Raw genomic sequence first — 27430 nt, forward strand, 5'->3', positions numbered from 1 at the left:
GCATGTCCTTGAAAGCAAGGACAGGGAGATGTAAGCCACCCTTACACAGTAGACTCTCGGCTTGGCAGGACCCCTTGAGTCTTTTCTCATAGCAAATGCCCCGTCTCCCACAGGGTGAGTGCTCCAAGCACACTTGGTAATTAGTAAATCAGAGGAAATGGTTATGCTTCAGATCAGCTAGTATTTATCAGGAAGAAGAGTGGTATCTAGTTGTCCTGCAGTTGGGCACTGAGGGGTGCCTGTTCTCCAAGAGAGGATGACTTTGTGACCCTGATCTGCTCCCTCTCACTGCCTCCCACTGGCTCCTAACTCTCTGTCCTGTGTCACCAGCTCAGGGCCATGTCACCCCAAGGAAACGGAAACCTCTCAGTGATGCCTCTGCAGGAGTTTGTGCTGGATGGATTTGTGGGTGGTCCGCAGACCCAGGACCTGCTCTTTGCTCTGTTCCTGGCCCTGTACATGGTGGCCGTCCTGGGGAACCTCACCATGATCATGGTCATCAGCCTGGATGCCAGTCTGCACTCCCCAATGTACTTCTTCCTCAAGAACCTCTCCTTTGTGGATCTGTGTTACTTGTCTGTCATCTACCCCAAGGCCCTGGCAAACACCGTATCTTCCTCCAAGGTCATCACGTTTGAGGGATGTATCATTCAGTTTTTCTTTTTCTCTCTAATGGGTGTCACTGAGGCATTCCTCTTGGCCGTGATGGCCTATGACCGCTTTGTGGCCATCTGTAGCCCCTTGCAGTACCCCATCTCCATGTGCCCCTCAATCTGTGCCCGCCTGGTGCTGGGTTGCTACTGCGGGGGCTGCCTCAACTCCATCCTGCAGGCCAGCTTCACATTCACTCTCCCGTTCTGCAGCTCCAACCACATCGACCCCTTCTTCTGTGATGTGCCGCCTCTGCTCAAGCTCGCCTGTGCTGACACTACCATCAATGAGCTGCTCTTGTTTGGAATCTGTGGCCTCATCATCGTGGGCACCACACTCGTGGTCCTCGTCTCCTATGGCTACATCACAGTGACCATCCTGAGGATGCGCTCAGGAGGAGGGAGACACAAGCTCTTCTCCACCTGCGGCTCCCACATGACAGCCGTGTCCCTCTTTTATGGGACCCTTTTTGTCATGTATGCCCAGCCGGGAGCTGTGGAGTCCATGGAGCAGGGCAAGGTGGTTTCTATCTTCTACACCCTGGTCATCCCGATGCTCAACCCCCTCGTCTACAGTCTGAGAAACAAGGACGTGAAGGATGCCCTGTGGAGACTGGGGCAGAAGCACACAGCCACGTGAAGGATGATGGCCAGAGAGACAGTGTCCTGAGGGCTGGACAAGGGACTTGAGGGGAGGCACTAGGTTTAATTTTAAGAATTTATTCCTCCTTCTTGTAATTCATTCTTTCAATTCATTCTTTCCTCCAACATTTTATTTAGGCCTTCTTGAAGAACATCATGGACTTCAAACTGCAAGAGATGGAAAATGAATAAGGCATTTTATTTGCCAACATAAAATTAAGATCCTTAAAAGGTATGACTCTAATCTGGAAGTTTGGGTGATACAGTGGGCAGAGTGATCAGCAGAGAGTCTTTGATTGAGAATATATTTCCAAATTCAGCATCCTCCAGTGAAGATATTGTTGTTGTTCAGTAGCTAAGTTGTGTCCAATTTCTTGTGACCCCATGAACGTAGCACGCCAGTCTTCCCTTTCCTTGCTATATCCTTGAGCTTGCTCAAACTCATGTCCATTAAGTTGGTGATGCCATCCTGCCATCTTATCCTCTGTCACACCCTTCTGCTCCTGTGCTGAATCTTTCCCAGCATCATGGTCTTTTCCAATGAGTCAGCTCTTTGCATCAGGTCGCCAAAATATTGGAGCTTCAGCTTCAGCATCATTCTTTCGAATGACTATTCAGAGTTGATTTCCTTTAGGATGGACTGGTTGGATCTCCTTGCTCTCCAATGAAGGTATGAAACTAGACAAACTCTGATGTTTTTCCCTTCATTTCATTGTTGAGTCCATGTATTTATGTGCTCAGTGATCTCCTTTGGACCACCTAGTAGGGAGGTTCTAGGACACTAAGCCCGGCCCCTTCCTTGGTGATAGCCTGGGTCACCACAGCCAATTAGGGGGGTTTGGAAGACCATGCTTCCCCTCAATCCTGAGCAGGGCTGTTCTTCCCCTCCCCCTTCTGTTCACTGATGCTGCCACCCAACAAGGCAACAGAAGCACCTGCGCTCCTGCTTCAGAGGCTCCTAGTGCTCCCTGTCCTGGGTTTCTCCCCTCAGACAGCAGCTGGGACCCCAGGGAGTAAACATGGATGTCTGATACCCGAAGTTCACCATCCAACCTGACAGGTGACACTGTCCTGATGACTTGTGACCCTAAGAAATGGGGTCTTGTCAGCACAGACATCTCTGAATAAGGATGCAGGTCCTGGTGCTGCTGCAGAGAGCAGGGGGTGAAGAGAGAAGGGGCAGTTTCCTGGCAGAAGCACAGCTCCCTGGCCCTCTGTCCCACACTCCCTGGGGCAGCTGGATCGTCTGCCTTGACCTCCCCATTCAGAGCTCCAGGCCCCTGCTCCATGGACCCAACACACAGTCTACACTCAGATCCCTATGGTGTCTCCTGGGTAGGGTCATCCAGTCCCATGGTCACTCTCAGGAGGTGGTCCTGTGGACACAGGGCTAGTCTCTTCCCTGTAGGGCCAGTAGGGATGTGCCCTCCTCTCTGATCGCAGCTCTCCATCTCCCTGCTGTCTCTGCTCAGGAGACTCTGGCAAGCAGCCAAAACCCAAGTCATTAGATTTCTGCTCACCATTCCTCAATAGGAACCTACTCCAATGTCTCTGCTGGACTCTGATAGTATTGTCTCATCTTTGAGCTTCAAAATCAGTTTTAAGTCTGCTGTAGATTACTGTATTCATCTGATGACCTTTATTCTTTGAGGAGTTTTCCGAAAATAACATACCTTCTTATAGTGCCATGCTGGGATACTGTTCTCTTTGCCTGCATTCCTTTCTTCCTCTTTTTTCTCCGCCTCCTCCTCATTTCCTCCCCTTCCTTCCTTCTTTCCACTCTCCTTCTCTCCCTCATTTTATTTTTGTCATTCCAAGGAATATCTTACTCTAAATTTCTAAAGGAAAAGAAAAATCCCAATCTTTTATATGCAAGTGAAGAGTTCTCATCATTATGTAAATTCTAATGGTACAAGCAGTAAGGAATCTATGATTCTCAGTGGAACATTAATTTTCACTTTCAAATAAATCAGGAAAATTGAGTCCAGTATTAGATGGAATGAAATTGTTCTATAGTCTGGAAGATAATTATTTTTAAAACCCTACAGGTTGACTTTACCTCTTCGTAAAACTATATTTCAGATTGCAGTGAATATCTCTATACAATGTTAGAAGTGGTTTACTTGGTTGTTCACCCCATACTATGCTTTGCCAGCTACTGGCACACACTAGATTCTCAGTTCACACCTAACACCAGAGTATAAGTTGAGTTCAGTGTTAGTTAGTCACTGAATTCCAAAATATACATGATAAAGCCCATTTCTTTATTGTGCTTAAGTGGACAACAAACACATTACATTTCAAGACCATATTGTAGTTTTGATGCTGATATTTCGGTGAACTTTAGGAGTTTCTACCTTTTAAAAGCAAAAATAATAATAAAAATAGTAACTTTTGTTGTATTTTGAGTGAGCTCGCCAGGCTCCTATGTCCATGGAATTTCCCATGCAGGAATTCTGGAATGGGCTGCCATTTCCTCCTCCAGGGCATCTTCCCAACTGTAGAGTTCAGTAGTGTCTGGCATATTCAGCTTGTGTGTATCAGATCTCCAGAACTTTTCATTTTGCAAACCTGGAACTCCATCCCCCTAAATAACAACTCCCTGTTTCCTCCTTACCTCCACCACTGGCAGCCACCATTCTTCTTCTCTCTCTACGAATGTGACTTCTTCAGATGCCCCAGGTAAGTAAAACCTAAAGCATTGGTCTTTTGGCATCTGGTTTTAACACTTAGCATAGTCTCCTTAAGATTTACCCATGTTGCTGCATGTGACAGGATTTCTATCCTCTTTAAGGCTGAATAGTATTCCATCACATGTGTATGCAACTTGTTGTTTATCTCTTCATCCACCAAGGGACACTTGGGTTGCCTCCACCTTTTGGCATGCAAATATCTCTTAGAAAGACTGCTGTTTTGTTCTTTATCTTATTTTTTACTATATAGCCAGATATTTGATTGCATAATATTGGAATTCTTTTTTAATTTTAGGAAGAACCCTATATACTTTTCATAATGGCTGTACCATTTTTATGCCTACCAAAAGTGCAAAAGTGTTGCAATTTCTCCACATAATAGTCAGTATATGTTCTTTTCCTTTCTCTTTCATGCCAGCCATTATAATGATTGTGAGGTATAATCTCTTTGTTGTTTTTTAATATTTCCCTAATGATTATTGATTTTGAGCATTTTCTTATATGTTTGTTGGCAATTTGTAGGTTATCTCTAGAGAAATATCTTTAAGTAACATGAAAATTTTAAATTAGGTTATTGGTTCGTTTAATTGTAGTAATTCCTTATGTATTCTGAATATTATCCTCTTATCAGACATAACATTTTAAACATTTTCTTCCAGATCAAGGTTGCCTTTCCATACTGCTGGGAGCAGGAGCTCCGCCCATGGCAAAGGTCATGAGGAAGAAGGCTCAGTATACGCAGAGGCGGGATCGAGCCTCAGGAGTCCCCCTGGAAATTCTCGAGCATCTACCCCCAAAACCAGAGTCTGCCTACTTTCTGCTTTGTGCTCTCACCTACACCTCTGACTTTACGGGGGGCTGTCCCCCACTACCTCTCTCTGAAAAAGAGTTAACTTACAGCTCCAGTTAATAATTCCTGGGTGTGACAGTGTTTCAAACTACAAACTCCTTTGGAAATCCTCTAGCCTGCCTCAATAGGCTTTTCCGGCCACATGTGATTGTTCAGAGCCTCCCAACTGTGAGAGGCATGAGATGTTCTAAACTGTCTAAATACAGATTCCTTTGAGCTGTTAAAAGATTGATTAGAAATTGTATTGGTGAAGGGTTTTTCACTTGTTGGGCCAATGTTTGCTGCTAGGTTTCCATATCCCTTGCCTGCTGTGTCCCTGGCAGTGTATTGATTAATATAATTGGTGTAAGTAGTAGCTTTAATGTTTGTAACCTTGGACCCTTGAGTTAATTCTTTTTCTTGTTGTAGCCCACCACACCTTTGCCCTATAGGAATGCAACTTTATCTAATGCTTTTGGAGGGTGGCACTTGACTAATCACCTTTAGAGAAAAATAAGTTTTCTGAAGAAAGGGTCTTAAAATGTTAACAGGCCTCCGGGCCAGAAGATGATGCAAATCACCTAAACTTTTGCATATAAGTTTGCAGGAAGAAAGCCTGGCTTACTGCATGACTCTACCCCTTCCCCCATTATCCTCTATGCATAACTTAAGGCATAAAAACTACTTTGGAAAATAAAGTGCGGGCCTTATTCACCAAAACTTGGTCTCCCCATGTCATTCTTTCTCTCACCTTCTGGCTGAATTATTCAGCCTCTTTTCTCCACTGAATTTCCTCACTGAGCTATCCTTATTTCAGCCTCTTTTCTCCACTGAATTTCCTCACTGAGCTATCCTTATTTAAACACTCTTTATATCCTTAATTAACGTTTAATTAAGCAATTGTTTCCTGATCCTCGCCGACGCTGTCCCCGCTTCGAATTCCCTGGATCCACCAGGGCTGGACCCCGGCACCGTACTGCTATCTAAGTCTTTAATGCACACATTTTTAGTTTGATGTGGTCACATGTGCCTATTTTCCTTTTTTTTTTCATATGCTGTTGGTGTCATATCCAACAAATCATTGTTAAATTTAAGGTTATTGAGTTTTTCTCAGATGTTCTCTTCCAGGAGTTTAAGAGACTAAGGTCATATGTTTAGGTTTTTAATCCATATTAAGTTAGTTTTTGTTCATGAAGCAAGGTAAGGGCCCACATTATGCTTTTTCACATAAGCAGCCAGTTTTCCAATGCCGTTTGTTGAAGGGGCTGTCTTTTCCCTGTGAGTCATCTTGGCACATTTGTTGACCATTTGACTAAATTGATGAAGCTTCATTTCTGAGCTCTGTATTCTGCTCCATTGCTCTACAATCTGCCTTTGTGCCAATACTATTCTGTTCTGATTACTGTAGATTTGTAATATGTTTCCAAAGTAAGAAGGCTGAGGGCCTTTCAGTTGGGTGCTGAGTGGCTCTTCAGATCATGCCTGGCAGTTCCATAGATCATAACAAGAGAGAACATGGTGACCATGACCCAGAGGGAGTGGACCCACTGGTGTCATCGAGAGCAACTGGAATGAGGCTGTTGATCACATCGATAATATGAACTTAAAGGAATCTCTTCTTTGGGGCACGTATGCTTATGGTTTTGAGAAATCATCAGTTATTCAGCAGAGAGCTATTCTTCCATGTATTAAGGAGTATGATGTGATTATCAAGCTCAGTCAGGTACTGGCAAGACAGCTACATTTGCTCAATGGTTGGAGACTGAGTTCCAGGAGACCCAAGCACAATATTGGCCCCTGCCAGAGAACTGGCTTCACAGATACAAAAAGTAATTCTGGCACTTAGAGAGTACGTGGGAGCAACTTGTCATGTCTGCATTGGTGTAGCCAATGTTCTAAATAAAATGCAAAACTGCAGGCTGAAGCACTACATATTGTTTTTGGTACCCGTGGGAGAGTTTATGATGTGTTAAACAATTATCTTTTTCCAAAACGGGTCAAAATGCTTGTTCTGGGTGAAGCAGATAAAATGCTGAGCTGAGGGTTTAAGGATTAAATCTATGAGATTTTCCAAAAATTAAATACAAATATTCATGTGATGTTGTTTTCTGCCACAAGGCCAACAGCTGTGTTGGAAGTGACCAAAATTCATGAGAAACCCAATTCAAATTCTGGTGAAAAAGGAATAATTGACCCTTGAAGGTTTTTCCACGAGTCATGTATGGATGTGAGAGTTGGACTGGGAAGAAAGCTGAGGGCCAAACAATTGATGCTTTTGAACTGTGGTGTTGGAGAAGACTCTTGAGAGTCCCTTGGACTGCAAGGAGATCCAACCAGTCTATCCTAAAGGAGATCAGTCCTGGGTGTTCATTGGAAGGACTGATGCTGAAGCTGAAACTCCAATACTTTGGCCACCTCATGCGAAGAGCTGACTTATTGGAAAAGACCCTGATGCTGGGAGGGATTGAGGGCAGGAGGGGAAGGGGACAACAGAGGATTAGATGGCTGGATGGCATCACTGACTCGATGGACATGAGTTTGAGTGAACTCGGGAGTTGGTGATGGATAGGAAGGCCTGGCGTGCTGGGATTCATGGGGTCGAAAAGAGTTGGACACGACCGAGTGACTGAACTGAACTGAACTGAAGGAATCAAACAATTTAATATTAATGTTGAGAGAGAGAAATGAAAGTTGGACATTCTTTTGTGACTTGTATGAGACACTAACGATTACACAGGCTGTTATTTTTCTCAACACAAGGCGCAATGTAGACTGACTCATAGAGAAAATGCATGGCAGGAACTTCAGAGTTTCTTCTGTGCATGGTGACATAAATCAGAAGGAAAGAGTTGTAATCATGAGGGAACTCCGGTCAGGATCAAGTTGTGTTCTGATCTTACTGACTTGTTGGGTTGTGCGACTGATATACAACAAGGGTCACTGATTATAATCTATGATCTACTTACTAATCATGAAAATGATGATCACAGAAGCGGTAGATGGGGTCTATTTGGGAGGAAAAGTGTGGCTATAAACTTTGCTACTGAAGAAGAAAAGAAGATTCTTTATGACTTTGAGACTTTCTACAATTCTACAGTGGAGCAAATACTGATGAATGTGGCTGAGTTCATTTAATTGCTGGGATGAGATAGTTTGGGATGCCGTGCTCACTATCACAACACGCATTATGCTTCTTTCTCTGGGAATATTTGAATCTTGTCTCAGTGCTCATAATGAATCAGAAATAACAGATTTTCATAGCAAAGTGACATTAGTCATGAGTTCTTGTAAGGAAAGTCATTAGCTTTATCTTCTTTAGAGTGAGACTGTTGGGGTTGGGTGTAAAAGACAGGATCTTTAAAAATCTTTCTTTCTAATGAGCTATCACTTCACACCAGTCAGAATGGCCATTATCCAAAGAATCCACAAGCAATAAATGCTGGAAAGGCTGTAGAGAAATAGGAAGACTATTGCACCGTTGGTGGGAATGCAAATAGATACAGTGACTATGGAAGTCAGTATGGAGATTGCTTTAAAATCTAGGAATACGTGTACACATGTCCCCTCCCTCTTCAACTTCCCACTTATGGCTAATTCATGTTAATGTATGGCCGAAATCAAGCCAATATTGTAAAGCAATCATCAATCAATTAAAAATAAATATATTTTTTAAAAAAGAAAATTAAAAAGAACTAGAAACAAAACTGCCATATGTCCAGTAATCCAACTACTAGGCATATACCCCGAGGAAACCAAAATTGAAAAAGATGCACTTACCCCAACGTTCATTGAACCACTATTTACAATAGCTAGGCCATGGAAACAACCTGAATGTCCATAGACAGATGAATGGATAAAGAAGCCGTGGCACATATACACGATGGAATATTACTCAGCCATGAAAAGGAACACATTGGAGTCCGTTCTAATGAGGTGGATGAAACTAGAATGTATGATACAGAGTGAAGTAAGTCAGAAAGAGAAAAACAAATGTTGTATATTAATGCATATATGGGGAATCTGAAAAATATGGTACTGATGAACCTAGTTGCAGGGCAGCAATGGAGGTGCAGACATAGAGAACAGACTTATGGACATGGGCAGGCGGAGGAGAGAGGGGGTGGGATGAATAGAGAGAGTGTCATGGAAACACATACATCACCACATATAAAACAGTTAGCCAGTGGGAATTGGCTATATGACTCAGAACTCAAACTGGGCTCTGTAACAACCTAGAGGGGTGGGATGGGGTGGGGTGGGGGGTGAGAGGGAGGTTCAAGAGGGAGGCGACATGTGTAGACTTATGGCATTCATGTTAATGTATGGCAGAAACCAACACAATATTGTAAAGCAATTATCCTTCAATTAAAAATACATAAATTTCTTTAAAAAGTCTGGGACTTTCAACTTTGCTTTCAAAATTGTTTTGACTATTTGTCTTTCTTAAGACTCCATATGAATTTTAAAATGTACTTTTCATTTTCTGCAAAATGTAACTGTGATTTTGAAAGTGTGACATTGAAGCTTAGATCACATTGGATAATTTTGTTCTCTTCCAACTCAAGCATATGGGATATCTTTCATTTTTTGGGTTGCCTTTAATTTCTTTCAGCTATTTCAGCAGTCCAAGGGACACTCAAGGGCCTTTTCCAACACCACTGCTCAAAAGCATCAATTCTTTGGCGCTTAGCTATCTTTATGGTCCAACTCGCACACCTGTACATGACTACCGGAAAAGCCATAGCTTTGACTATACGGTCCTTTGTCAGCAAAGTGATGTCTCTGCTTTTTAATATGCTGTCTAGGTTTGTCATAGCTTTTCTTCCAAGGAGCAAACGTCTTTCAACTTCAAGGCTGCAGTCACCACCTGCAGTGATTTTGGAGCCCAAGAAAATAAAATCTGTCACTGTTTTCATTGTTTCCCCATCTATTTGCCATGAAGTGATGGGACCAGACGCCATAGTCTTTGTTTTTTGACTGTTGAGCTTTAAGCCAGCTTTTTCACTCTCCTTTTTACCTTCCTCAAGAGGCTTTTTAATTCCTCTACAACTTCTGCCATAGTGGTGGTGTCAGCTGCATATCTGAGGTTATCCCGGTTTTCCCAGCAATCTTGATTCCAGCTTGTGATTCATCCAGTCTGGCATTTCCCATGATATATTCTGCATAGAAGTTAAATAAGCAGGGTGACAATATACAGCTTTAACGTACTCTTTTCCCAATTTGGAACCAGTCTGTTGTTCCATGTCCTGTTCTACCTGTTGCTTCTTGACCTGGATACAGGTTTCCTTAGAGGCATCTCTTTAAGAATTCCCATCTGTCTAAGAATTTTCAACAGTTTGTTGTGATATCATGTTTCATATTTTGAATCAATCTAATACATGACAACAATATTTTTATTTGTTTCATCAATTACTGAGAGAAGTATGATAAATTTAAATCATGATTTTGATGTTTACATTTCTAATTCTGTCAGTTTTTAATTTATATATTTGAAATCTTCATTAGTGGTGAAGTGAAGTGAAGTCGCTCAGTCATGTCGACTCTTTGCAACCCCATGACTGTAGCCTACCAGGCTTCTCTGTCCATGGAATTTTCCAGGCAAGAATACTGGAGGGGGTGCCATTTCCTTCTCCAGGGGATCTTCCCAACCCAGGAATCGAACCCAGGTCTCCTTCATTGTCAGTCAGTTCAGTTCAGTCACTCAGTCGTGTCTGACTCTTTGTGACCCCATGAATCACAGCACGCCAGGCCTCCCTGTCCATCACCAACACCGGAGTTCACTCAGACTCAGGTCCATCGAGTCCGTGATGCCATCCAGCCATCTAATCCTCTGTTGTCACCTTCTCCTCCTGCCCCCAATCCCTCCCAGCAATAGAGACTTTTTTAATGAGTCGACTCTGCACATGAGGTGGCCAAAGTACTGGAGTTTCAGCTTTAGCATCATTCCTTCCAAAGAACACCCAGGACCGATCTCCTTTAGAATGGACTGGTTTGGATCAGATCAGATCAGTCACTCAGTCGTGTCCAACTCTTAGTGACCCCATGAATCACAGCACGACAGGGCTCCCTGTCCATCACCAACTCCCGGAGTTCACTCAGATTCATGTCCATCGAGTCAGTGATGCCATCCAGCCATCTCATCCTCTGTCGCCCCCTTCTCCTCTTGCCCGCAATCCCTCCCAGCATCAGAGTCTTTTCCAATGAGTCAACTCTTCCCATGAGGTGGCCAAAGTACTGGAGTTTCAGCTTTAACATCATTCCTTCCAAAGAAATCCCAGGGCTGATCTCCTTTAGAATGGATTGGTTGGATCTCCTTGCAGTCCAAGGGACTCTCAAGAGTCTTCTCCAACACCACAATTCAAAAGCATCAATTCTTCGGTGCTCAGCATTCTTCACTGTCCAACTCTCACATCCATACATGACCACTGGAAAAACCATAGCCTTGACTACACGAATCTTTGTTGGCAAAGTAATGTCTCTGCTTTTGAATATACTATCTAGGTTGGTCATAACTTTCCTCCCAAGGAGTAAGCGTCTTTTAGTTTCATGGCTGCAATCACCATCTATAGTGATTTTGGAGCACAGAAAAATAAAGTCTGACACTGTTTCCACTGTTTCCCCATCTATTTCCTATGAAGTGATGGGACCGGACGCCATGATCTTCATTTTCTGAATGTTGAGCTTTAAGCCAACTTTTTCACTCTCCACTTTCACTTTCATCAAGAGGCTTTTTAGTTCCTCTTCACTTTCTGCCATAAGGGTGATGTCATCTGCATATCTGAGGTTATTGATATTTCTCCCGGCAATCTTGATTCCAGCTTGTGTTTCTTCCAGTCCAGCGTTTCAGATGATGTACTCTGCATAGAAATTAAATAAACAGGGTGACACTATACAGCCTTGACATACTCCTTTTCCTATTTGGAACCAGTCTGTTGTTCCATGTCCAGTTCTAACTGTCACTTCCTGACCTGCATACAAATTTCTCAAGAGGCAGATGGTCTGGTATTCCCATCTCTTTCAGAATTTTCTACAGTTTATTGTGATCCACACAGTCAAAGGCTTTGGCATAGTCAGTAAAGCAGAAATAAATGTTTTTCTGGAACTCTCTTGCTTTTTCCATGATCCAGCATATGTTGGCAATTTGATCTCTGGTTCCTCTGCCTTTTTTATAACCAGCTTGAACATCAGGAAGTTAACGGTTCACATATTGCTGAAGCCTGGCTAGGAGAATTTTGAGCATTACTTTACTAGCATGTGAGATGAATGCAATTGTGTGGTAGTTTGATGATTCTTTGGCATTGCCTTTCTTTGGGATCAGAATGAAAACTGACCTTTTCCAGTCCTGTGGCCACTGCTGAGTTTTCCAAATGTGCTGGCATATTGAGTGCAGCACTTTCCCAGCATCATCTTTCAGGATTTGGAATAGCTTAACGGGAATGCCATCACCTCCACTAGCTTTGTTCGTAGTGATGCTTTCTAAGGCCCACTTGACTTCGCATTCCAGGATGTCTGGCTCTAGGTCAGTGATCACACCATCGTGATTATCTGGGTCGTGAAGATCTTTTTTGTACAGTTCTTCTGTGTAATCTTGCCATCTCTTCTTAATATCTTCTGCTTCTGTTAGGTCCATACCATTTCTGTCCTTTATCAAGCCCATCTTTGCATGAAATATTCCTTTGGTATCTCTGATTTGTCTTTCCCATTCTGTTGTTTTCCTCTATTTCTTTGCATTGATCGCTGAAGAAGGCTTTCTTGTCTCTTCTTGCTATTCTTTGGAACTCTGCATTCAGATGCTTATATCTTTCCTTTTCTCCTTTGCTTTTTGCTTCTCTTCTTTTCACAGCTATTTGTAAGGCCTCCCCGGACAGCCATTTTGCTTTTTTGCATTTCTTTTCCATGGGGATGGTCATGATCCCTGTCTCTTGTACAATGTCACAAACCTCATTCCATAGCTCATCAGGCACTCTATCTATGAGATCTAGGCCCTTAAATCTATTTCTCACTTCCACTGTATAATCGTAAGGGATTTGATTTAGATCATACCTGAATGGTCTAGTGGTTTTCCCTACTTTATTCAATTTAAGTCTGAATTTGGCAATAAGGAGTTCATGGTCTGAGCCACAGTCAGCTCCTGGTCTTCTTTTTGCTGACTGTATAGAGCTTCTCCATCTTTGGTTGCAAAGAAGAATGAACTGGTTAGCGGTATACAAATTTAAATTTTCTGATAATCCACGTGGATTCAACATTTTTATTTTGAAATGTCCCTTTATAAGCAAACTTTTCCCCTGAAACCTACTTTGTCTAATAATTTTTGAACCTTAAGAGCCTCATTTTCCTTACCATATTCATAACACAACTTTCTCCAGGATTTTACTCTCATACTTCCTATACTTTTCTAATAATCATATATCACATTTATAAATTGGCTTTGATTTTCAGTGCAGGATTAAAATATTTTAAGAGATACATGTTCTCGACCTGCAATGAGGGAAGGACCATATTATGACTTAGAGAGGGTTGTGCTGCTTCTGCAGACACAGAGTCCTGCACATCACTCTTTGTCACACCAACACGCCAGGATGAAGCAAAGGAGAATGGTGTGGTGTGGGCCAGGAGGTCACACCTGCAGCCTGAGGAGACCTTTCCAAGAAGGGCCACTGGGTCCCTCTGAGTTGCTTCTCACCCGGTGGACCCTAGTGCTCCCAGAGGAATTTCAGGCTTCCTGCTCCTCCTGTTTTGGGCTGAGATGTATCAAAGGAAGGTTAGCCACAGGATTGCATCTTTCAGGGACTCAAGGAGTTGGGAGTCCCAGCGTACTCAGAGCTCAAGTTAATGCTAATTGGCCACTTGAGGCCTCAAATCCCAGCTGTGCCAGGTGGAGAGCATCTTCGAATAGAGTCATCCAAAGATGCAGGTGCCATGAATACTACCCAGCTGAGGGTAACAGGTAGAATTGAGCCAGTCTCATCTTCTGCTTACACCAAGACCCAAGACTTTCCTGCAGCAGGCACTTGGAGCACATGGCCTGCCTCTGACCGGTACCCCAGGTGCTCTCTGCTGCCCCCTCCTCACTCCCATGTCCCTGCACAGGACGCCAGAGGTGAAGGAGGGAGCAGGATCCTCAACACCACGTCATTATCGTCAGCACGGACCTGGGTCAGGAGTCCTCCCCGGGAGCACAGGGTCCTGGGTGAGCCATGCCCCTCCTGACGTCACAGGAGCGCTGCAGTCATCACTCAGCAGGCGTGGGCAGCATCACTGACAGGTGAGTCCTGGGAGCCTGGACTCCGAACAACATGACCCCCTACCTCTCACTGCACTGGGCAAGATCAGTCAGGGCCACAGGTCTGAACCTTAATGAGAGTGGAAATAATCAGGAGGTGTTATATAAGTGTGGATTTTATCTTTAATGAGAGTAGAAATAATCAGGGGGTCTTGAATAAATTTGATCTTAAATTCAGTGCCTGAGACCTTGCATTTCTGACCGGGTCTTAGATGCTGCTGCTGCTGTAGGGCCTCAGACACACATGATAACTAGATATACTAGGAAAGGACTCAGGACCCAGTCATTACAAGCAGAGGCTTCTGACAGCACTGGATTATTCCGATTCACCCCCTTAAGGCATTTCTCAGGCTCAGCTCACAGATTCAGTGAAGCCAGCACTGCAGCCACTCTGGCTCATCTCAACAGCCAAGGGAATGTGTGAGTATGTTTCCATAAAGCAAACTGAGAGATTGGCTTCCCAGATGAAAATGCAAATTGTTCCTCATGTGCTCCCCCAGGCACCCTAACGGTCACTGTTTTGATGACCCGAGGCTCCTGAGGTGGACAAATAGCCCTGGGAAACAGAGAACAGAAACAGGAAGCTGGGAACCCCAGGAGCAGACAGCCAGCCTGGGGTGGTGGGGAAAAGATAGTCCCTCTGGTCACAGTGAATCTATTGTGCGTATGACCAGGGGGTAAGCAGAGTTGGACAGAAAAGCTTGGTCATGATGAATGTGACTGCTTGCACAGGCCAGGGGTGGGAGGCCAGGGTGGTTGGCCATGGAGCATAGGGCAGACCATCAACTCCGCTTTTAGCAGCAGCTCCAAACACATATCACAGTGAACCCTGCCTGTCCCAAGCCAGACTGTCCCCTCTGCTCTCACGTGAGGGTTGGACTCAAGTCTGCCAGAAGAGGAAACCTGGATAACCTTCATGGTCATCCACACTTCTATTGTTGGAAAGAGTGAACTTTCTCAGACCTCCTTCTAAGAGAACTTCAGGCTGGGAAGGTCATCGCTCCTTCAAGGAGCCCCCAACCAACAGGGCTCCAACTGCACACCCTGACTCCCAGGGAGCTCACTCCCGCCAAAATCAGCCAGTTCCAGGATGGCAAAGATCTCACCTCTAGAAAATATGAAACTGCTCTAAAGCTGATTGACCTCACCCTCTCACTAATCGCCTCAACTTCTTCGGGGCCCCGTAGCTCTGTGTCCCCTGCCTTCCACACTCCTTCCTATTTAGGATAGATTTCCTCTAAGCATTTTCTCTGGCCATCATACAGCTTGTCCCCATGCTCCATGTGAGTGTGGTGGTCAGCCCTGTCCAGCGTAGACAAGGGAGGCCTGGGTTGTGACAGGAACAGGAAGCAGCACTCAGCAGGAGGACTCAAACATTGAGGCAGATGTGACCGTGTTGGTGGCTCCCATGGCTCCAAGCAATCACTTCAGGGGATGTGCCGAGGCACCAGGGGCATGGGAGTAAGGACAGGGAGGATTTGCTCATGTCCTGAACGTGTCCCAGCCTCTGTCCTGCTGTTCTCAGACCATGGAACTGGGCTGTCCCCTCTCCACAAATTGTCCAACTTCTAGGCATTTTAAGAAAGAACCCTTAGATTCCCAAGAATGTGGAAAGCTCTGTTGATGTTTGCCACGACAGTCTTACCTCAGAGACAAAAGTGCTGAGAGACATAGGGTCTGTCTCTCAGGGTCTGCAGGAGAGGCAGACATAGCTCCACATTAGCCTGGTGAGGGCTGGTCCCTGATCTGCTCCCGGACTGGCCTGGAGTTAGAATCATCACTGGGTCAGTTCCTGATAGCATCAGGTGCTTAATGATTTCTAAAATTAAGAATGAGTAAAATAGGGGTGGAAGTGCAGGATTAGATATCTGAGCCAGTGCGGGAATGGCACAGCTCAGGACCATCCCCGTGAGAAGGGACAGCATGTCCTGCAAAACAATGACAAGGAGATGGAAGCCATCTTTATGCTGGAGACTCTCAGCTCAGCAGGGCCTCTTAAGCCATTGACAGCCTATGGTGAACGATGTCAGATTCATGATCTCTGAAGAAGAAGATTTAAGTTCGGGACCAGGGACCAGCCTGGATCACTCAGGAGTTTTGTGTAGCAGAGTTTTATTAGAGTAAGAAAAGGGCCAGAGAAAGTTTCTGACATAGACATCAGAAGGGGGATGGAGAGTGCCCCCCCTACTAGTCTCAGAAAGGGAGTTATATACTTTTTTAATTAGTTATTACAATAAGTCAAAAGAATGTGTTAAAGTTGTAAAGATCTTACTAGACCCACTCCCATAATTTATATTTTATGATAACAGGATTAGCCAGGTTTTCAGGAAGGAGAAACTGTCCTCAAGAAGGATACATTGCTGTTATATAATCCTTACTAAGAATATAGAAGAAAAAAAATAAGTTTGGCCTTCCATCCTCCTTGAGAATTCCAGACCGCTGCCTCCTCTTTGAGAACCCCAGACCCTTCTCTCCTCCTCAGGGACCCTGGACTTCTTATCAACCTGCCTAAGAATTGACTCTCTCATTCCCCCCTTATATTTTAGGAGAATTATGTTTCCAAGGGAAAGGGGCATCGTTTTCATTCCATAACTACTTCCTGCTGTTGAGGAGCATAGTCCCTAAACTGTTGAGGCAACATATTCTGCTAACCCTCATAGCAGGGTCTTTGACCAGGGGCCCCAGTAATAGTTGGGGGAGGCTGCAGCAATTGTAGGAACCTGGACAGCCATCTGTAACTTAGAAGCTTTCAGACGCTTAGAAACAAACCTCACTTTACAGTTACAGATGTAAGGCAAAATAGTCATTAAACCAAGTTAAAACATAAAATTTTAATTCTAAAATTAAAAGTCACATTATGTCCTTAGTTAAGTTATACCAGTCCATCTTAGGATTGTTAGATGCCATCAGATCAAGAAGAGGCATCACATATGATTGTTGTTGGTGGTGAAGGTTTTCACAGAGTTGAAGAAAGTCCTTCCCCTGAAGTGGAGAAACCCACCATGGGAAGCCATCAATTGGTGAGGAGGTTGAAAAGCTGAAAGCTGAGTCACATAGTTAATTCTGAGGCTTCAGGGTCTATAACAATGTCTGTGCATAAGAAGGGTCTTCCATAAATACATTCAAAGGGGAACAGTCCCTCCTTTTGGGGGACAGCTCGAGCCCTCATTAAAGCTATGGGTAGAATTTTAAGCCCATTTTCCTGTGTCTCTTGGGTTAATTTGTGCAGCTGTCTCTTCATGATGTCATTAGATTTTCAACCTTTCCTGAGGACTGGGTCTCCAGTGATAGTATAAGTAGTATTCTATTCCTAAAGCTTTTGACGCCCACTGACTCACAGCAGCTCTAAGGTGGAGCCATAGTCACTCTGGAGGCTCTGCAGCAGCCGGAACCTGGGAATAATTTCAGGGATCAAAATGTGCATAACTCCTTAGCCTGTTCACTACAGCAGGGAAAGGCCTCAGTCCACCCAGTAAAAGTGTCCACCCAGACCTGTGAGCAAGAAAATCCATTTGTTTTTGGCACATGAGGAAAAGGAACCACAGCCTCATTTATTATTCATAAATCTTATTATGAGATAATGAGATTATTCATAAATCTTATTTTTCATAAACCTAGTCTCCATTTATCATTTGATTTTTCTATACCCAAAATAGGAGTGTTGCATGGACTGTTACAGGGAATTAATAGCCCCCGCTCCTTTAAATTCTCAGTGATGGGTTTTAACCCTTCCTTAAACTTTCAGTGGGTACTGCTTTTGATGTGGAAATAGGTGAGGACCTTTGAGCTTGATAAAGACAGGAACAGCATTTTGTGCTCGACACACAGTTTTTCCATCAGCCCACACTTTAGGATTTACATTTTGTTCAATTAATGGGAGAAAAGGAGCAGGCTCCACATTTATGAAAACGGAGGCCTGGACCTTGCTCAGTGTATCCCTCCCCAGAAAGGGTGAGGGAGACTCCAGCGCGAATGGGAACTCAGGAGAAAATAGTACAGAGTCCAAGTTGCAGCCTAAAGGATGACTGAAATAATATTTGGCTTGTCCAGATAGTCCCATGATGGTAGTGGATTGGAAGGAAAGCAGGCCAGGGGCTTCAGTGAGGACAGAGAAATTTGCCCCAGTGTCCAAAAGAAAATTGACTGATTGGCCCTCCACAGTTATTAATACCCAGGGTTCCTCAAGGGCTGTTAGGATGGGGGGGTTGTGTGGGGACCCTGGGCAGCTTCAGTCCTGATTGTCCTGAAAGTCTGACTCCTGGGGCCTATGCCTCAGAGGGCAGTTTCTCCTCCAGCGTGGTCCTTTGCAGACCAGACATGGAGCCAGGGGCGGCGTAGATGCCTGAGGGCAATCCCGCTTGAGATGCCCCTCCTCTCCACAGTGATAACAAGTCCGCCCCTTTTCACCTGGGTCCCTCTGGGCACTTTTCTCTTCAGGTTGATTCATAGCAGTTCTCACAGCCATCACTAGAGCCTGGGTCTTTTCTTTGGTTCTTGTCTGTTGTCGTTTATCCTCATTTCTCTACTGTAATATACTGTCTGAGCCAGCTGCAACAGTTTTTCTAAAGGCTGATTTGGTCTGAATGCCTGTTTGTGTAACTTACAGCAGGTATCTGGAATCAACTGAGTGAGAAATCCATCTTTTAAGATCGTTCCTCCTCTGCAGTTACAGGATCAACGTCAGTAAACTTGCAGAGAGCCTCCCATAATTATCTAGGAATTTGCCAGGAGTTTCCTTCTCATCCTGCTCTATGTCAGCCAAATTAGCATAAAGTCTGAGTGTGTATTTGCTTGAGTCTCTCAAGAATATGTCTGGCAAAGTGATTCTGATCCCAGTTAGCCATGTTATAGTCCCAGTCTGGCTCTGTCGTGGGAACTGCTTGGCTCCCAGTAGGGGGGAGGCCTATTTCATGTTCCCTCTTTCCCCTTATCTCAGGTTCAAGACATTCATCTCCAAAAGTAGTAGCTTCCCTCAGAACTCGAGCTCTCAAATCAGGAGTCAGCATCTGTCCCAAGACATGTATTATATCTCTCTAAGTAAGCTCATAAAGTAAAGTTAGTCCCATAAAGACTTCTATGTACTTTTTGGATCCTCTAAATAGTCATGACCACAATTGGAACTGTGTGAATTTCTACCTAGACTGAAGCAACCCCTCCTGGAAGGGTGTCCTGATTCTCAGCCTGTTCAGTTGGGAACCCCAGATGCAGGGGCAAAGTAAGAGGACTGGGGGGAACTGAAGGTTTAACACCCAAATCTGCACCCTTGGAACCCAAGTCTTGAATATCTCAGAGAGAGATAAAGAGCCACACATATGGTACTTCTACCCTTTTTCTCTTGTTTTCTACAGAACTCGTCTAGTTGTAAAACAGTGTCATAATTGAGAGACCCTTTAACCAGCCAGTGTTCCCTGTCTTCCAAAGGATACTGAGCCCATTCAATATCACAGAAGAAGATCAGGTATGTCTTTTTAAATTGTAGGGATCAAACTCATCCCAGTTTTTTTTTTTTTTTTTTTTAATACGTTTTAAAGGAGTGGTTTTGGAACTGCTACCTCCCATCTGTAAGAGAGAAAAAAGCAGCATCCACAGCCATGGCTTCTTTCCATCAGAGGCATCCCTCCCTGCTCTAAATGGGGGTGTAGACAGACTTTCCACTGAAGCTTTTTTTCCCTGGTCAGACGTAGTCTGTCCCTTACCCACACAGGCGCCTTACTCATCCCTCCCGGTTCTTCCACTGAGGAGGGGTGGAGATGCACCAGGGGTAGACCTGATGGCATCCCAGCTTGATTTCTAGCTCCTTACCACCAAGATCTTTGTTTCACTTGTCCTTTTCTCTACTGCCACCCAGAATGCAACAGAGTAGCTGTCCCGCAATGTTGCCCAAGCTGGGACTGCTATGGGAAGCATCAGTGTTCCATGTGCCCATTCACATTCCTGAATACAATCCTGACTGCAGTAGAAGCGGTGAGTCACGAAGAGATGAACAACGATCAAGACGTCCCTTCTGAGCGTCACCACGCTAGTATTCGTGATAGTAAAAGAGGTGGTGGAGGGTTGGCCAGTGAGGAAAACGTGAATTTTGTCCTCAAGCTTCTAGGACCAATCCTTCCCGTTCATTCCCCTGGTCCACTAACAGCACTAGCAAAGGAAGAAGCCCATTGCACTTCCAATCTGACCAGATCCTGCAATTCCTGGTCTGTGTCCTCAAAAACCTCATGGTCACCAGCAGCGCTTCTATCCACATTGGGTGGAGGCACAGCCATGACAAAGACTCACTTTTAGGACTCTGGTCCCTGAGGCAGACAGCCAAGGGAGTGACCTCTAGCCTGAGAGATATTCCTGGAGCTAGAGTTCTGCCTAGTTCCCGAACATGCTGCTGGACCGAGAGTTCCCCCTTGCTCCATATATGCTCCTAGTAACTTTCTAGCAAGGCTAAGCACTCCTATAGAGGGGGTCTAAGTAAAAGTACACAATAGCAGCATGGATCACAAGTCCCTTGAAAGTTTATGATCTGACAGATTATGTTAGTAGGTTTAATTCCCCAAGCAATTACAAAATGGTCAACGAAACCAGGAAAAGGTAACTGAGAAAGGAAAGTTTGGTCCACACGCTTTGCCCAACTCTGGCTGCTACCCTCGCAGGGATGTTGGGTGTCTCTTGGCATTGGCAGGTTGATATAAACCCCCGACAAGGTTCCCCTTTCTGGGGCTTCCATCAGTCATTACACAGCACTGTGAAACCACAGAGCAGGGCTCATCACTTGCTTCACGTGGGGCATGTCATTCGTTCACAAAAGCACACAGAAGAGTTGGTAAAGTAAAGCAGAAAATGTGCATGTTGAGAAAGCAGAGTCTAGAGCTCTGAGGGTTCTTATGTTGTCCTGAAGATCCTGGACGAAGCCCCAGAATGATAGCTTACAGTGAACAATGTCGGATTCATGATCTCTGAAGAAGAAGATATAGCTTTGGGACCAGGGGCCAGCCTTGATCACTAAAGAGCTTTTGCGTAGCGAAGTTTTATTAAAGTAAGAAAAGGGCCAGAGAAAGGTTCTGACATAGACATCAGAAGAGGGATGGAGAGTGCCCCCCTCACTAGTCTAAGCAAGGGAGTTATGTACTTTTATATTGGTTTTACAATAAATCAAAAGACTGTCTCAAGGTTGTAAGGATCTTACTAGACCCACTCCCATAATTTACATTTTTAAAATAACAGGCTCAGCCAGAAGGTTTTCAGGAAGGAGAAACTGTCCTCAAGTTTCTCAAGCAGGATACACTGTTGTTATATAACCCTTACTAAGGAATGTAGGAAAAAAACGCTTGTCCTTTCCTCCTCCTTGAGAATTCCAGACCCCTATCTCCTCTTTGAGAGCCCCAAACCCCTCTCTCCTCCTCAGGGACCCCAGACTTCTTATCAACCTGCCTAGGAATTGACTTTCTCACCATCTCTTACCAAACACTGGGCGTCCTCCACAGAGTGAGTGCTCCAATCATACTCTGTTGTTCTGTTCAGTCACTAAGTCGTGTCCAACTCCTTGAGACTCCATGGACTGCAGCATGCCAGGCTTCCTTGTCCTCCACTGTCTCCTGGGGTTTGCTCAAACTCATGTCCATTGAGTCGGTGATGCCATCCAACCATCTCATCCTCTGTTGCCCCCTTCTCCTCCTGCCTTCAACCTTTCCCAGCCTCAGCGTCTTTTCCAATGACTTGGCTCTTTGCATCAGGTGGTCAAAGTATTGGAGCTTCAGCATCAGTCCTTCCAATGAATAGTTAGGGTTGATTTCCTTTAGGATTGACTGGTTTGAACTCCTTGCAGCCCAAGGGACTCTCAAGAGTCTTCTCCAGCACCACAATTCAAAAGTATCAATCATTTGGTGCCTGTCTTTTTTTATGGTCCAAGCATACTTAGGAATTGGTGAATTAGAGGAAATATGTGTTTCAGGTTATGTCTACAGCTCACCTAGAAGAAAGGTGTGTATCTAGTTGTCCCTTAGTCAGGAGGCAGTGGGTCACTGAGGGGATCCTGTTCTCCAAAAGAATGCAACCTTGTGACCTTGACCTGCTCCTTCTCATTTGCTCCCACTTGCTTTCTGCTGTCTGCCGCTTGTTGCCTTGCTAAGAGCCATGTCACCCTATGGTAATGGAACCCTGTCAGTGATGTCTCCGCAGGAGTTTGTGCTAGATGGATTTGGGGGTGGCCCACAGACCCAGGTCCTGCTGTTTGCTCTGTTCCTTGTTCTGTACTTGGTGGACGTCCTGGGGAACCTCACCATGATCGTGGTCATCACGCTGGATGCCCGTCTGCACTCCCCAATGTACTTCTTCCTCAAGAACCTCTCCTTTCTGGACTTGTGCTACTCATCTGTCATCTACCCCAAGGCCCTGTTTGATTTAATGTCGTCGACCAAGGTCATCACCTTTGCAGGATGTGCCACCCAGTTCTTCTTCTTCTCCACCATGATCACCACTGAGGGATTCCTCTTGGCCGTGATGGCCTATGACCGTTTTGTGGCCATCTGCAGCCCCCTGCGCTACCCCATCTCCATGCGCCCCTCAGTCTGTGCCCTCCTGATGCTGGGCTGCTACTGTGGGGGCTCCTTCAACTCCATCCTGCAGGCCAGCTTCACATTCACTCTCCCGTTCTGCAGCCCCAACCACATCAACCACTTCTTCTGTGATGTGCTGCCTCTGCTCAAGCTTGCCTGTGCTGACACTATGATCAATGAGCTGGTCTTGTTTAGCATTTGTGGCCTCATCATTGTGGGCACCATACTTGTGGTCCTCGTCTCCTATGGCTACATCACAGTGACCATCCTGAGGATGCGCTCAGGAGGAGGGAGACACAAGCTCTTCTCCACCTGTGGCTCCCACATGACAGCCGTGTCCCTCCTTTATGGGACTATCTTTGTCATGTATGCCCAGCCGGGAGCTCTGCAGTCCATGGAGCAGGGCAAGGTGGTCTCTGTCTTCTACACCCTGGTCATCCCGATGCTCAACCCCCTCATCTACAGTCTGAGAAACAAGGACGTGAAGGATGCCCTGTGGAGACTGGGGCAGAAGCACACAGCCACGTGAAGGAGGGTGACTGCAGAGACTGGTTTTCCTGAGGGCAGGATAACAGGGCTTTGGAGGAGGCCCTGGGTTTAGTTTGAGGAATTAATTCCTCATTCATTTAATTTATTCTTTCATCCTATATTTTATTTAATCCTTCTTGGAAGCATATCCTGGACAAAAAAATAACTGCAAGTATGAGATGAAAAATGAATAAGGCATTTACTTGCCAACAGAAAATTAATATCCTTAAAGGGTAAGACTCCAAGCTCAAAGTCTGGGTAACAGAGTGGGCAGAGTGGTGAGCAGAGTCTCTGAAATAGCATATGTGTCCGAATTCAACATCCTTCACTGAAGACATGAAACTACACAAACTCTGATGCCTCCTCTTCACTTCACTTCACTGAATCCATGTAAATATGTGCTCTGCATTCCCCCTCAGCCACCTAGAAGGGGGGCATTGGTAGGCTCAGCCTTGCCCCTTCCATAGTGATAACATGGGGGTCAGTTACGGGGAGTCAGGAAGACCATGCTTCCCTCAGTGCTGCAGGGGGCTGTTCCTCCCCTCCCCCTTCTGTTCACTGATGCTACCACCCAACAAGGCAGCAGGGAACACCTCTGCTCCTGCTTTAGATGCTCCTAGTGCTCCCTGTCCTGGGTTTCTCCCCTTAGGAGCCCCAGGGATGCCCAACATCCATAGTTCTACTGATCCTTCACAACCCAGCCCGGCAGGTGACAGTGTCCTGGCTAGTTAAGACCACAGAATATGGTGCTTTGTTAGCACAGGTATCTCTGAATAAGGAGGAAGGTCCTGGTATCTATTGTAGAGGCAGGAGTTAGAGAGGGAAGGTTCACTTTCTTGGCAGAGAGCACAGCTCCCTGCTCTCTGTCCCACTCTCCCCAGGGTAGCCTGGACCCTCAATCCTGACTTGCCTGTTCAGAGCTCCATCTTCATTGCTCCCTGGACTCAACACACAGCCTGGACTCAGAGCCCAATGGCCTCCTTGTCATAGCTCCCTAGAGTCATCCACTCCCATGGTCACTACCAGAAGGTGGTCCCCTGGACATGGTATGGTCTGCACCCTATATGGTCAGTGGGGATGTGCCCTGCCTCTGATTACAGCTCTCCATCTCCCTGCTCTCCTGCTCAGGAGAACTGTGGGTGAGGGGCTAGAACACGCAAGTCATCAGACTGTTGATCACCATTACTGAAGGGGTAGATAATCCAAGGACCCTTCTGGATTCTTGATCCCATTGTCTCATCTTTGGGCTCCAAAATTAATTCAAAGCCTTCCATAGATTACTGTATTCCTCTCACATAATGCCTTCACTCTGAGGAGTGCCTACAATTTTCCATTCCCAAATGACATGCCTCTTTATCATCTCATGCTATTATATAATTCTATCTCATACTCTCTCTTTCTTCATCTCTTTTATTCTCCTCACTCTCCTCCTCTTTTCCTCATCTTTCTTCCTTCCTTCTTTCTCTCTCTCATCTATTTTATTTTTGTCACTCCATGGAATACTTCATTTAAATTTGTAAATGAAAGAAAAAGCACAATATGTTGTCTGCGACTCTAGATATCTCATCATTATGTCCATTTAATGGTACAAACAGAAAGGAATCTGTGGATCTTAGAAGACCCTTAATTCTAAATTTGACTAAATCAGGAAAGCTTGTCTGATTTTAGATTGAGTAGAAATTCTCAAACACTCTTAAAGAGAATTATTTTTAAAACCCTACAGGTTGGCTTTACCCCTGGTTGATCTTTACACTGAAGATCACTGTAAGGTGTCAGAAGTGGTTTATTTGGCTTTTTATCCTGTTAATGGTTTGCAAGCTGCTGGTACACAGTAGGTTCTTAGTTCACACCTAACCTACTGCCTGATTCCAATTTGAGTTCAGTGTTAACTAGTCATTGAACCCCCAAATATGCATGATGCAGCTCTAGTTTTTTTATTCTCCTTAAGCGGAAAATAAACCCATTATATTTCAAGACCTTACTGTAGTTTTGATGTTGATTCTTTACTAACTTTTATAAGTTTCTACCTTTTTATAATCCAAAACAATAGCATTTTTTGTTGTAACTAATTTTGAGCGTGCAGTTCAGTAGTGTTTAGCATAGTCACCCTGTTGTAAATCAGATCTCTGAACTTGTTGTAAATCAGATCTCCGATCTTGCAATCCTGAAACTCCATGCACCTAAACAATAACTCCTTGTTTCCCCATTATCTCCACCACTGGCAGCCACCATTCTACTTTCTATCCTAACGAATGTGACTTCTTCAGATACTCCAGAAAAGTACAACCTACAGCATTCGTCTTTTGGGGGTTTGGTTGTTTCACTTAGCATAGTGTCCTCAAGATTTAGCCATTTTGAAGCATCTGACTGTATTTCCATCCTTTTTAAGGCTGAAGAGTATTCCATCACATGTGTATATTTTGTTTCCGTCTTCATCCACCAAGGAACACTTGGGTTGCCTCCACTTTTAAACTATGCAGAAGAGTGTTGCTATATAAATGGGCATGCAAATATCTCTTAGACAGACTACCTCTTTTCTTTTCTTTTTTTTTTTGTTCTTTTTTTAGTATCTATTTAGATGTTTTATTGCATCATATAATAATTCTTTTTCAATTTTGGGAAGAACCCTATATTACTCTTCATAGTAGATGCACCATTTTTCTTCCCAGCAACAGGGCAAAATCATTGCAATTTCTCCACATAATAGCCAACACATGTTCTTTTCTCTTTCATGTCAGCCATTTAATGATTGTAAAGTATTATCTCTTTATTGTTTTTATTTCACTAATGGTTAGTGATTTGAGCATTTTCTTATATGTTTGTTGGCAATTTGTAGATCATCTTTAGAGAAATACCTTCGAGTAATATGAAAATTTTAAATACGGTTATTGGCTTAACTTAGTAATTTTTATGTATTCCAAATATTATCCTCTTATTAGACATTTGCAAACGTTTTCCCCACCCCACAGCTTGCCTTTCCACACTGTTATTAATATTTAAGTCTTCAATGAACACGTTTTTAAGTTTGACGTCATCCAACATGTCTATTTCACTTTTGTTTCATATCCTGTTGATGTCATATCCAAGAAACCATGCCTAAATCTAAGACTATTAGCTTCTCTCTTATGTTTTTTCCATGGATTTAAGACACTCGGCTCATCCATTTAGGTTTTCATTCCATTTTAAGGTGGTTTTTGTTCATGATGCAAGGTAAAGGGCCAGCTTTATACTTGTGCACATACACAGCTAGTTTTCCAATGACATTTGTTGGAGAGGCTGTGTTTTCTCCATGGGACATTTGTTGGAGGTCATTTGACTAAAACCATGAAGGTTCACTTCTGAGCTCTCTGTCCTGCCCCATTGTTCAACCAGTCTATCTTTGTGCCAATACCATACTGTTTTGATTACTGTAGCTTTTATGTTAAGAAATAAAGAAGTCTGAGACCCCCAAATTTCTTTTCAAGTTGGTTTTTGTCATATAGCCTCCCTGAGACTCTATATGAATTTAAAATGTTTTCATTTTCTAGAAAAAATAACATTGTGATTTTGATAAGGGTTGCACTGAATCTCAGAACACATCAGGTAATATTTTCATCTTCCGACTCATGCACTTGGGATATCTTTCATTTATGTTGAATATCTTTAACTTCTTTCAGCTATGATTTCTAGTTTTATATCCCCAAGTCTTTTATCCCCGTGGCTAAGTTTAGTCCTTAGTATTTTATTCTTTTTGATATTTTTGTAAATGGATTGGCTTTATTAATTCCTTTTTATGTAGTTCATTAATAGTGCATATTAGTGCTTCTCATTTTAATGTATTGATTTTATATATCGACACTTTGCTAAATTTTGTATTTCTAACAGATTTTTCATGGATATTTAGGGTTTTGTATATATAATATCATGTCATCTGTAGATATAGATATTTTTAAATTCTTTATCAACTTGGATCTCTTTTATGTCTTTTTCATGCCTACCTGCTCTAGTCAGGACCTCCAGTACTATGTTAAATAGAGGTGGCAAGAGGCATTCTTATTTTGTTCCTAATCTTAGAAGAAAAGCTTTTACTAGTGAGTATGATGTTAGCTGTGAGAGTTCCTATGTGGATTTCACTTAGTTGAACTTTTTCTTTCATTTTCTATTTGTTTTTTAATATACAATTAAAGGGAATTGGATTTTTAAAACATTCACCTGCATTAGTTGAGCTGATCTTGGGATTTTCCCCCATCATCCTCTTAATATACTGAGTTACAGTCTTTGAT

General features: G+C 43.9%; 2 protein-coding genes, 1 long non-coding RNA gene and 1 pseudogene across 4 annotated transcripts; 3 read left to right on the forward strand and 1 right to left on the reverse strand.

Annotated features, from left to right (window-relative positions):
- The first annotated feature begins 339 nt into the window (after positions 1 to 339).
- On the forward strand, positions 340 to 1290 carry LOC129656371 (olfactory receptor 12-like). The gene has a single exon (XM_055587060.1). The coding sequence runs from the start codon at positions 340 to 342 to the stop codon at positions 1288 to 1290; it is 951 nt and encodes a 316-aa protein (XP_055443035.1).
- A 68-nt stretch (positions 1291 to 1358) lies between these two features.
- Positions 1359 to 4010, reverse strand: LOC129656372 (uncharacterized). Its single transcript, XR_008716341.1, has 3 exons — positions 3910 to 4010; positions 2966 to 3130; positions 1359 to 1460 (listed from the first exon to the last, which is right to left on the reverse strand). It is a non-coding gene; the product is annotated as an uncharacterized LOC129656372 (long non-coding RNA).
- Positions 4011 to 6292: 2282 nt separating this feature from the next.
- LOC129656373 (eukaryotic initiation factor 4A-II-like) lies at positions 6293 to 7949 on the forward strand (annotated as a pseudogene).
- Positions 7950 to 13757: 5808 nt separating this feature from the next.
- LOC129655776 (olfactory receptor 12-like) lies at positions 13758 to 26618 on the forward strand. Of its 2 annotated transcripts, none has more exons than XM_055586618.1 (4): positions 13758 to 14079; positions 19446 to 19555; positions 19946 to 20061; positions 22215 to 26618. In XM_055586618.1, exon 4 carries the CDS (start codon positions 22219 to 22221, stop codon positions 23167 to 23169), a length of 951 nt encoding a protein of 316 aa, XP_055442593.1. In that variant the 5' UTR covers positions 13758 to 14079; positions 19446 to 19555; positions 19946 to 20061; positions 22215 to 22218; the 3' UTR covers positions 23170 to 26618. The 2 variants fall into 2 exon arrangements, with proteins under 2 accessions (XP_055442593.1, XP_055442594.1); XM_055586619.1 differs by lacking the exon at positions 13758 to 14079 and adding an exon at positions 14201 to 14517.
- Positions 26619 to 27430: the final 812 nt, after the last annotated feature.

The sequence above is a fragment of the Bubalus kerabau genome, chromosome 6 (genome assembly GCF_029407905.1).
Source record: "Bubalus kerabau isolate K-KA32 ecotype Philippines breed swamp buffalo chromosome 6, PCC_UOA_SB_1v2, whole genome shotgun sequence".
Lineage (NCBI taxonomy): Eukaryota > Metazoa > Chordata > Mammalia > Artiodactyla > Bovidae > Bubalus > Bubalus kerabau.

Excerpts from the sequence above, each read along its gene's own strand:
- LOC129656371 (XM_055587060.1), top strand. The coding sequence starts at position 340 with ATGTCACCCCAAGGAAACGGAAACCTCTCAGTGATGCCTCTGCAGGAG.
- LOC129655776 (XM_055586618.1), top strand. The coding sequence starts at position 22,219 with ATGTCACCCTATGGTAATGGAACCCTGTCAGTGATGTCTCCGCAGGAG.